Below are 12180 nucleotides of genomic sequence, written 5' to 3' on the forward strand. Positions count from 1 at the left end.
AGTGCTCTCTCCACTCTCAATACCACGACTTAGGTGCCCTTGAGCAAGGCATCGAAGCATTAATGGCTGCCCACTGCTCCGGGTGTGTGTTCACTGCTCTGTGTGTGTGCACTTCGGATGGGTTAAATGCAGAGCACGAATTCTGAGTATGGGTCTCCATACTTGGCTGAATGTCACGTCACTTTCACTTTCAACTTTCAATAGGCTTTGAAAGTCTACAGTAGCTGACAGAACTGGGATAGCGTTTCTCTCACATAGACAAACCTGTCAAGACTTCATTGCTTCCATGTTGAGGCTCTGGTGTTTATCACATTGTGCTGAGAATCATTTTACTGTACACCGGGAAGGGAAGACCCTTTTTAAGATTCTGTCTTTCTGATTTTCTTGAAAATATAAATATTGAGGTGTTTTTGTGAAAAGGAGACTGACTTGACCACATGGAAGACAGCTGATGATGAAGGAAGCAGCTGGACATCACCAAAAAATGGAAATTGTCATCATTAACTCACTCTCATGTCGTTCCAAACTTATATAACGTCTTCTGTGAAACAAAAGAAAATAAATTGAAGAATTTTGGCAATTGAACATATATATGACCACTGACTACATACATTCTGACATAAATTGGTGACCACAGACTTCCATAGTTTTAAAAACAAAAAAGAAAACAGCATTTCTCAGGATTCCTTCACACAGGTTTGGAAGAACATTAGGTTGAGAAATTTAAATAGAAAATAGAATACTTGTATACAATTCTGTCTTCTTTCTTGATCTTCTTTCCAAAGGCCTAAAAAACAGGGTGTGGTCTTTTCAACTTCATAAAAAACCTGAACTAAAATGCACCAGTAATCATCTAAAAATAGTCCTTTCTTCAACAGCAATGACTTTTAGTTTTAAACTAACCCACAGTAACAAAGCCAAGACTTGCAGAATGTGACTAGGCTTTGGAACTATTGTACTGTACAAGGAAATATTACGTTTCTGCTCAAAGCAGCAGCTTTCAATGGCATCTGAAATGTTACCTTCGAAACTGGATGTAGAAGAACAAAGCATTTAGTTGAACTGATATTCCTCTACAGATTAAAGATTGCAAAGTGATGCTCTGTCTCTCTGCTATTCACAAACCTTATTCTGTACATGGCTCTATTTTGAACACTTTGATCATGGTGGACAACAGGCATTCAGAGAACCCTGAAACTTCAGCAAGGCTGATTAAGTACAATGTGGAATGGTCTGAATTCATTGGAGAGTTTAAGCGGTCTTTTCTCATCTCATTTGGTTTCAAATTATGAATCCTCTCCAAACTCCGCCCCTTTCACCGCCCATACTCTTCTCCATGGTAACTACTGTCGCTGTTGCTGTAGGTACTGTTATTCACTGTAGAAAGAGAGGGTGAGGATGAGAGTAAAGATGGAGGGAGGGATTCAAATTCTTGGAGCTCATCCCCCTCCAAGACATTGTCTGTTTCCATGGAAGCAGAAGGTCCATTTGTGTCTAGAGCAGATGAGGAATGAGGTGAAAACTCCCATGAAAGGAGGGACGTGTGGAGTCTCTCCTGTTCTATGAGGGGGGCTAGGTCTATATCTGTAGAAGTGCCCTGATCTGTGTCCGTATGAAGCCCCAGCGTGCTGGTGAGGATGCGAGAGTATGAACATGCAGCTCCAGCCAAAGTCTCATGGGCTCTAGAAGATGACCCATGGGTGGGGCTCAAACCAGTACGGCTTTGTGTGTCCGCTCCTGTCTGGGAGCCACGGTGGATACGGTGGCTGACGATGATGTTGTTGCCAAAGCTGCCTATGGAAGCCATTGTGGTGCTCTGCTCACGCTGGACAACCGCTGTCATCCCTCCTTCAGCCATTAGTCTTTGGATATGAGAGGCATACTCAGTCTGACCTGAGAAAATAGAGGGAAAACTTCTGAGTTCTTCAAGAAATACCAGAGTACAGGGTAAACAGTCCAAGTTGCTGTCTGGGATCAATAAACAAAGTAATAAGGCTGGTTGGCCTTTAGGAGAAAAAGTGAAATTGAGCTTACAAAGCATAAAGAGTTGTGGGGTGTGTTGACAGCAAAACCTTTGGTGTTAGTGGGAGATTTGTGTATTGGCAGAGTCAGTGGAGATTTACACACTTCAAATGGCTTTTAGTGCAGGTTTACAGCTGGGACATGTGTTGTATGGACCTAATTTAACAGGAAGGTGCAATGCAATTAAAGCCACAATTGACTCTAAATTCAAACTCGATTCTTTGATCCACATCTAGTGTTAAGGCACTTTGGATCAAGTTCAGTTAGTGTGAATATGAGAGTGTGTTTCAGATGTTTGCATCAGCATCAACAATCATTTCAAGCTTTGGTTTGTTTCTTCGCGGTTTAATTATCACACTGATAATTAAAATTTTTGCATTTTGCATTAGTTTTTTATATAATGAGTGGATAATGTGCTCCGAAAGTTACTTATGCTATACTATAATGCATAATCTAAAGGGGTTTTCACAGTAGGAACCTTTGCTGTGGTCCGAATCCGAGAGTGATAAGTCTGGTTTTAGATCACTTGATTCTATCGAACCCTGGTGAATTTACATCCATCTTTCATCATCACAAACATGCACAGCACATATGATAGAAAGCACAACATAGATCTATGACATTATGCGTAGCAGAGTGAACAACACTTGCATTTATGTGCGTCACATGAAGGTAGATTTCTGCTGTTCAACAACTGTATCTTTTGAGGAGACAGCTGATTGCAAGCCATTCATTTACTCACTCTGCACAATTAAGATGCACGCTCACTTTTGCTTCTATAAATGTTTTGATGAACTAATGACACCATCATTGGCTAAAACAAATGCATGTTACTTTACTTCTTCAACAAATGCGTACCCGAATTTAAGTTGCTTTAAATTTAAAGCAAATTATTTAACAGTTCTAGTTCAACCAAACTTAAACCACTTTCTACAGGTAATATTGAGTTTGGCATCATGGTGCGCTACAAGGAACATTTGACAGCTTTCACTTAACACATCTATCCATAAACCAACCCTATAGTCAGAGTGTAATGATACTTTATGCTCATAAAAAGGTTGTTCAAGTTTATAAGTGTGGCTTTAAAGCTAATCCTGACTCCTGACTGGTTGATAACAGCTCCAGGATCAAAATCAATATCACATAGTTAGTTTCTGTTTATCAGTGTGATATTATGTGTTGGTTACCTGTGCTGGGTTCAGTAAGATCTGACCCTTCATCTTCCTGAGGTCGACTGTGGGGGGGTGTCTCTGGTACCACCTCAGACGCAGAATCCTCTGGGAGAATCTCTAAATGCAGAGTGTCTGTGGCTGATAAAGAATTATCATTTCAGCACTTTACCATTTGTTTTAGAAGCACCCCAGTTGCTTTTTTGATTTTCAACATAAAAAGAAACAGGGATTGAGAAAAAACAAACAAAAAGATGACAAAATTTGCACAGATTAGTGGCAAAAAGATCAAGTAAAAAGAACCATAGTTTGAGCCTTAGAATAAATAATATTCATTATTTTTGTATTTATATATTTGTGGAGAATGGTACTATTACGACTAAACTAATATTGGGTTGCTTTTTAAAAACTATTAATGCTTGCATGCTGTAAGTTGCATTGTATTTTTGCTTTTGTACTGGATCTTTATTCTCACACTGCCACAGAACGATGTGCCAGTACAGTATTTTACACTCCTTTTATTATTACTGCTTTCTGTATTGTGTTCTTATGTTTTACATTAACATTTTACCATCTAACTGAAAATCCATAAACAATCCACATGTAGTTATCAGACGAACAAATCGAGAAATAGATATTTGATAACTAGAGGCACAGAACAAATTATCATCAGTCATGAATAATGGAGAGGAATTCTCTTTATCTCAGTACTGGGTACTATCCCCATATGCCCATATATATTTTCTGATACCTGGAGCAAAACAGCTACTTGAGCTATAGGAAATAAAGCAAGTGGAAGAGCAGCCATGAAATATATGCTCATCTGTAAAATATAGAATCAGATACTTTCTGTTGTTCAAGCTGATCTCAGTTGACTAGCTGAACATCCTATTTTAAAGTGTCTCTAATGTGATTGAATAGTCTCTCTTTTTCCAGTTTTTGAACACTAAACATGCTAAAATTACATTTTAAAATTCCTAAAAAGAAAACAGTTCTTTTGAATTGCATAATATTTCACAATATTCCTGTTTTAAATGTCTTTTTGATTAGGAAATACAGCTCAGGTGAGCAGCATAAGAGAGTTCTTTCAAAAACATAAAAATCCCTAACTAGTATACCATCTAAAGATATCATAAGATTAGATAGGATAATTGTATTTATTTCGACAGCTGTATGCTTCTGTTCAGGTTTATACATCCAAAATTAATCTAGTGATGGGTTAAGAAAACAATGAATATAATCTTAATAGAAAGCAAATATTTAGTTTTCTTTAGAAAAAAGTATGTAAAAATGTCCCAGTGTAACGTGTTAATATGAAGGAATCTTCTGTATAGATTTTTCACAGGTGCTTTACCTGTATCTTGAATCATGCAGTTTTAGAGAAATGTCCATAAACTTAACGTCAGAGGTAACCAGACATTTCCAGGACACTAACCGTTTTTTTTTTATTTTTTTTTTACACATATTAATAATATTTTTCCCACAGGCAGTTTATGGATAGTTTCTTGGGGTAAAAATAAATAAATAAATAACTAAACAACCCCAGGATACTTCTTTAAACCAAAGAACACCAAGATCTGGCCCAACCATTTACAATGACATCTTACAGGGGACTCGTAGATCTGTCAGAGCTCTGTGACTAAGCCAATGGCACCCTGTGCGCAGCACTATTATCACATCGGCATTTTTGCTCATACACAGCTAATGACCATGCCAATATCAGTCCATGTGTGAGGCAATTAAATGGCTCCGCGTGGAGCATCTCCTCATGGGGTTTGTGCTGACTGAGCAATGAAAAAGTAATCTCTCTGCATTGACTGCACCCACAGGCTTCTGTATGGAATACATTTTGCTGTGAAGCGACGACCATCTTTGAGCTGGATATTAATTATTTATCTAACACATAACATCTGTTATGCCTCCAAAATAGTGTGTGTTTGAGTGTGGGTGTGTGTTGAATGACTAAGATGTAGAAAGAAAGAATGAATCATCTGTGTTCTTTTAGAAGTAATAGGAACATTCTCACATACAGATTTGATGTTGGCCAGTTTGCAAAACCACTTACACTACACAACTGACTCACAAACAAGCTTTCAGTATCAGACAAACATCCCATCAATGTCAGAATGGAGAAGTGAGGATTTACTCTTCTGAGACCAAAGTGCTTCAAATGAATGTTTTGAAAGACTGTACAGTAAATCTCCTTAATAAAGGTGGATGAGTCACTGGATATCAACAACACTAGCTATTCAAACATATGGAAATTAGAGGTTTTCTATAGTAAACCCATACGTATATAGATATGCATGCATATTAAAAAGGTGAAGGGACACTGAGAGAAAGGAGGGAGGAGGAGAGATTATGAAAACTCTCCTGACCTTTGGCTGGGATTGTGCCTATGACAGCTGAAACTGATTTCTCTGTAAAGAAGAGTTAAGGTGTCTAAGCATCATGAAGTCAGATAATGAGACTGGTCAGTGTCTGTCGGTCTGTCTAATCTCTGACCATTCAAGAATGATGAGGCAGTTGGCAGTGAGAAAGTTTTTAATGCCATATCAAACCCTCCAAACCACTCTTCAATAATCACAATGACTTCACATAAAAACGGAACACTCTCATACAGTAGGATATTGCTAATGCCAAGGCAATATGCACTTCTCACATTGTGTCTTTGATAATTCAAATGTAGCCGTCATCCCTTAAATGAACGAGCATTGATTTACCTCAGATTTCAGGCTTGTCAGGTATCTCCATTAACTGTCGGTGACTGGGAAATCAGGGCTAAAGTCACATAGTCTGTGGGTGGTATAAGACTAAATCCTCCCATCAGAATGATCAGAAGGACCTAAACCCAAAATAGGCCCCCATATTTCACCAAAAAACAGAGACGGGTTTGCTTGTCCTTTGTCTTTTTTATAAATAGTTTTTTTTCTTCTGTGTCTTATAATATACACATCAATAAAATTGAACCTTGACGTCCTCTTGTCTTCACATTGTAGCTTGAGACCGGCGAATCGCTGCAGTTTGTATCATTGCTCTAGCAGAAACTGGCTGTTTGGAGATTTTATTTGTCCACTCTTGCTCCATTCTAGATTGGTTTAAAAGAGCTTTGTGTAAAACATAGTTATGTGTGTTAATTCATATTTTTGTGTAAAACGTTTGATTAAAAACATTAATGAGTGCACATGCAACATTAGAATGATGGAAGTAAAATAGTGTGACAGCCAGATATATTAAAAATATCACAAACTTACAGTGGTGTACTTTAAGTACTAATAATAATGACAGAAAATAAAATCTATTGTAATTAATAAGGCTCTACAGGAGGTAGATTATTTTTTTTAAAGAAATTAATACTTTAATTCAGCAAAAACTGATTAAAATTGATCAAAAGTGACAGGAAAGATTTAATTTCATTACTAAAATGTCACAAAAATACTGACAAAATATTTAGTTTTTTTTTTTTTTTTTTTTTGCACCAAATCAGCGTATTAGAATGATAGGAAGGATCATGGCTGCTGAACATTCAGCTTTGCCAACACAGGAATAAATTATATTTTAAAACAGCAATAAATTCTAAAATATATTATTGTAAAATGTAAAATGTCCCACTATTACTGTTTTTGCTTTATTTTTGACCAAATGAATTCGACTTTGGTGAGCATAAGTCTGCTTTCAAAAACATTTTTAAAAAATCATACTGACCCTAAACTTTTCAATGTTAGATAGGAAAACATTTCCATATCAGTAACTACCTCCATATCACTTATTTTCTCTATTATTTGTATGACCCTTGTTCTTATGACACCAAAGATATCCACAGCTTTAGTCATTCTGTGGATAAAAGGACAGATGCAGATAACTCATGGTCAGGTGGAGCATAATCTATCATTAGTCAGTGAACTCAATCTACTCATGGAAATAAAGAGAGAGGAGGAGGACAGAGGTCAAATCTCTATAATGCAAAGAAATATTCCCAGCACATGAACTAAACATCTTCTAAATCAACTTCTTGAGTTTTGGGGCTGGCTGGAGTCTTTATTTCACTGTCTAAAGCTAAAGCAAGGTTGTTCATTCCAAAAAAGCATATTTGGAACAAAGAATAGAATAGATAACCAGAGGACAACATCTTACACTGAATACAGTTCTCAAAACAGAAAGAGAAGAGAGAGGGGGAGGGATTGCGAGAGAGAACGTCTGTGCATCCTTTTTAATTTTCTTAGTATAACTTGAATAAATATAACATGCGCTCTCCTCATATTCATTACATAAATGCACAGAGAGGATGCTAATGCTAACCCTAAACATTTTCACTGACTGCAGTTTAAACTGATACCACACTTAACCCTCGCCCACAGATCTCACTGCAGGGAGCATGCACTGTTTGTGTGGGAAGATGGCTTTCCTTGAGGTGAGACACTCAGATGCGAACTTCTCTATACTAAAACTTTGAGTCATCGAGTTCCTAGCACCTGTAGTACCTCAAGAGACACAAACACACAGGTGCTGCAGGCGAAGACACAGCACATCTGACCTCAATCATACGCCACAAAACAAAACACGCACAGCTAGGAAAGCTGCTACTATGTATAATAGACAGGTTACATGCAAATCAATTAAAGTGAAAAGAAAAATGTATATATTTAACCACAACATCAGACCATCAGATCTCAGACCAATATTCCATTCACTGATATTCTTTCTGATATTCTACAATAAACTAAAAAGGTGTTTATCGATCTTGCAAGCTCTTACCTAGTCCAAAAAAATGTCCAGGAGTAAAGAGAACACTTTTATTTTTTTTAATCAGTTTGCAAATAAACCAAATCTTGTTTACAAGTAACAAGCTGACACAGATCCACTTTTGAGGATGAAATAATGACTGGTTTATTGCCAAAGATTGCCAGGTTACTGACATCAAATCTTTCAAAGATACTTTTAAGAACAAGTTAAAAAGCAGAACTGTATTTTATTCTATTTTAGTCAAAAGTGTTGATGCACAAGACTAAACAAAGGACTGACACTGTTCAAAAGTGTGAAAGGAAAGCTTTTGAAAACTCTTAGAGAGTCAATCCTACAGAGGTCAAAGTTTTCCGAGATTTGTTAAAATCACCAAACTTCACACAGCTTCAGGCTGTGCTTGTACTCTGGGACTTCACAGTCTCCTTCCTGTTCCACTATTACATTTCTACTCATCCACTGTTTTAAAAACTCTACTGCCTAAATATGACAACACTTAACAGGGTTCAGCTTTAAAATTGATCAAGAAAAAGGTGCTTGCTTGCTCTTCTGTTTCTGTTCTCACCCTTTTTAAAACTCAATTTTCCATTAAAAATACAATAATTTGACTCTTGCTAAGGCTAGAGCCAGTCTATTTAGAGGACGCTTCAGGCAGCACTGGCTTTGGCCGCATCTGCTTGGTGTACTGATAGCCGTCCCTATCCCTCCTCTTCCCTCACGCTTTTAATCCTTTTATCCAACTGAATTAACAGTCACTTCAAAACTATTCCCACTACTTTCCATCTACAGCTAATAAACTTTAAAACTGCTAGCCTGTAATTCTATGCAAGTTAAAGTGAAAAGTCAACTTTATGATGTCCTGAGCTAAACATAATCTCTCTCCATGTTTGTAATTGACACTCTAACAATTTCTTTTTCTGACAGAGCTTTAAGAATACACAGTGCACAACCAGGAATTACAGTAACACTCATGGCATTGAACTGAACTGAACTGACCTGGACTGACAGAGAGAGGAAGGAGAAACGAGAGAACCATACTCAGCCTTCACACAATCAGTTTCTGACAGTGTCATCTGGCAGACGTCACTGGTGTATTTAGTCACCAAAACTGGTGTATTCTGGTGTATTTATTGTTTTTCTACACCACTCGTGTAACGTTATTGCAGTACAATATTATTATATATTAACAGTTACTATAATAAAATTACTGTACTCTACAAACCATATCTTATGCATTTCAACGTCAGTAAACCTTATGCAAGCTGTGCAAATGATAAATAAATACAACTTGACTGGAAACTTCAGACAGATGGTCAGATTTAAATTTACAATCTATAGCTATGGAAAGAAGTTAATTATTAATTATGTGCTGCTAAATATTGTACTCACTATGATCTGACTTTTCTGAGGCTGAGCTTCCACCAGGCATTATATCAGACACGATTGCAGCAGCAGCTCCGACTGCTAACAGTGTTTATAAATAAAACTGCACATTTAAACAGCCCAACGGACTAAAAATACAAATGTCAGCTGGGTTAAATCTGTCTCTCTGCTTATTTCTGCGATTTATATCTGGGACCTCAAAATAGTTGAGCTTCATCGAGACATGCTTATTCAACTGTTTGGCGTGCTGTTAAAGTGACACATGAAGAGTACGAGTAATAAGAGCAGAGAGCTAAAATGGTTTGATGGGTAATGGAGGCTGGCTGAGTAGAGAATATACCTGGTAAAAGGTAAGAGAGACGCAATGTAATATTTTCTGGCATAAATTCTCTCTGAAGCTAACCGCCATGAGAGCAATACTACACACACATCAACTTCAGAGATTAAGCTGGTGGATGTCCGGTGAAGTGGCCTCTCCAGTCCCCTGTAATTACCATTAGCACAAAAAGACAAAACACGGCACCCAATCTTCTCGCTTCACTGCACAGGCTACTCACTAAAGGCCACAGAATGACAAATAATACTAAACCAACTTGGAGCTATGCTTACGTGAAGCCTAATACTCCTTTAATTTAAGTGATACCTCTATGAAAAAATCCTTATGCGAACACTTCAGCCAAAAACAAATAATATGACTGAAAATGATCCAAAAAAATAAGCCTAAATAATCAGTTAAATTAATGAATAATTGACATGTATGTCTTGGTCGAAGTTCTTAAGTGAATGTTGCAAGAAGATTGGGTTGCTTCTGTAGCCAGATGAGGCCTGTAGTGTGGAGCATCTATACACTTCATACTATGTATTTTTCTGAAAGTTAGGTATGCATCTTTTACTCTAAAGGCCTGTTCATACCAAGGACGATAACTATAAAGATTATGATAAGGATATAGTTCTAAAAATCATTCTTAATATTAAAGAATAGCAGAGTCCACAGTACAGATATAATGATAAAGGCATTTTTTTCCAGCTGATGAATGATAAAAACATTGACAGCCAATCAGAATCAATCCTGCTGTGACTAGCTTGAGAATATAAAGCAGCAGACGAGTGTACGCTTAGAATAAACAGATGATATCATTTGCTGTTGTCAACGCTAATATAGTTATCTTTATAGTTCTCGTTCTTGGTGTGAACAGGGCTTTAGATTCATCTTTGAGAAAATGATGTCTTTGTACTGATTTGATTTGATTTCCTTAAATTGGCACAAAAAGTGCCAATTAACATAATACATCTTTACTGGACTGACAATAAATTGTTACATTTGAATTGATACAGTTTACTCTGAAATTATTGATTCTAGTAGATTACGTTGTATCCTTGTTAGCACATTTCTGCATCAGGTTAGTAAAAAACTAAAATCCAATTGAGATGGAGCATAAGACACAACAAATGGATCTTTAGAGATCCGGCTAACACTTGGTATTAGTTCAAGATAGGGTGAGCCTAACCTCTCTTTATTGTAATGTCACTCTAGTTCAGTGTACATGGGAAACCATGGCATGACCAATCCAAAGCAACTATCAGAGAAAGTAATGTTGGTCCACTTATATCTTAGAAGTGGCTGTGACCTCTGACTAGAGATAATGTTGCTTTATCTAGTGTGTACAGATCTATGGGGACTAAACTAAAGTACTTCAGAACGAGCAAACATAGGAGCAGCCATCTAAAGTATTAGTCAATGACCTCAGTCTAATAACCAAGACGGGCGAGTATGTGATTGTGAGGTCCGCTAACGGTCAATGCCAGATCTCTGAGCATCATGAGAATCACTTTAACTTTTTGTAATATTTCTATTTCGCTTTTATTTCTGTTTTAGTCATACAATACGGAACAACGACATAAAAAAAAATGTCTGAGGAAAAAAAGTTGGGGCCAAATTCTCTAACAGGAGCACTGACAGCTTCTTGTTGCTATGATAACACTAAATCCTACTTTTTTTGCATGCACAGAATACATGTGTTGCAGATATTGTCATGCTACAAATATTGTCATCAGACTGCAAAGTTTAAGTACAAAACACTGCAACTGGAAAGTGCACTCAGACTGAATCTATTAAGATTAGTGAGCCTGTCTAAAGGATAAGAAGAAAGTTTTGTTGATGCAGAACATTTTAGCCGTCAGGAGCTCCAATGTGTTGTAGCAAAGAGATGGAAAAGGATTTGTCTTTTCATCTGAAGGACAACCCTCACCTGAGCTCAGTAATGAAATTCAGACTCACAGAGAGCGTCTTACCATCAGTGACCTGTGACCTCTGAGAAGTGCTGGGCTGCTGAAGTTGGTCTGGAAGCTCACGGTCTGTTTGTGTCTCTGCATTCTGTAGCTGCAGAGTCTGTGTCTGCGTCCCCTGTGATGTAACAGTGGGGGCAGGATGTCGTGGCTGCAGACCAATCACATCCATCAGACCCACCTCTCTGCGGGACCTCCAATCAGTCGTGCTGTTCCTACAAACAAAACACATCCGACAGCAGGATGAGTGATGATGACTACACCAAATCTTACAACATCCCCACACAGCCTTCAGGCGATTCCGGTCTGATCTGATATGACACAGGGCTGGAAGACCTATAGATGGAACAGGAAACGTGTCTATATAACTGCTTGCTTGGTAAAGCTAAACCTTTTCTGACAAAATGTTTTTTTCTTTCATAGAAACTTTTTAATTAAAGATGTACTGTACAATGCATTTGATATTCTACAATGCATTTGTATCTAAAATGACTTCAGAATAATACAAGCAGAAGTTATTCATCCTCAGGAGAAAACAACACATTGCTAACAAACCAAACAACATATTTTATTCATCCTC

At 37.4% G+C, this 12180-nt stretch overlaps 1 protein-coding gene across 1 annotated transcript in view; it reads right to left on the reverse strand.

The window, feature by feature from the left end:
• Positions 1–823: 823 nt before the first annotated feature.
• The window catches only part of LOC132107003 (activating molecule in BECN1-regulated autophagy protein 1A-like), a 73638-nt gene continuing 62281 nt past the window's right edge, over positions 824–12180 (reverse strand). Inside the window, exons 17-19 of the mRNA XM_059513134.1 lie at positions 11607–11815; positions 3210–3332; positions 824–1893 (exon numbers count right to left, since the gene is read on the reverse strand). Coding sequence (XP_059369117.1) covers positions 1316–1893; positions 3210–3332; positions 11607–11815 — 910 coding nt within the window. The 3' untranslated portion in view covers positions 824–1315. The remainder of the gene's footprint in view (positions 1894–3209; positions 3333–11606; positions 11816–12180) is intronic.

Source organism: Carassius carassius, chromosome 2, assembly GCF_963082965.1.
Source record: "Carassius carassius chromosome 2, fCarCar2.1, whole genome shotgun sequence".
Lineage (NCBI taxonomy): Eukaryota > Metazoa > Chordata > Actinopteri > Cypriniformes > Cyprinidae > Carassius > Carassius carassius.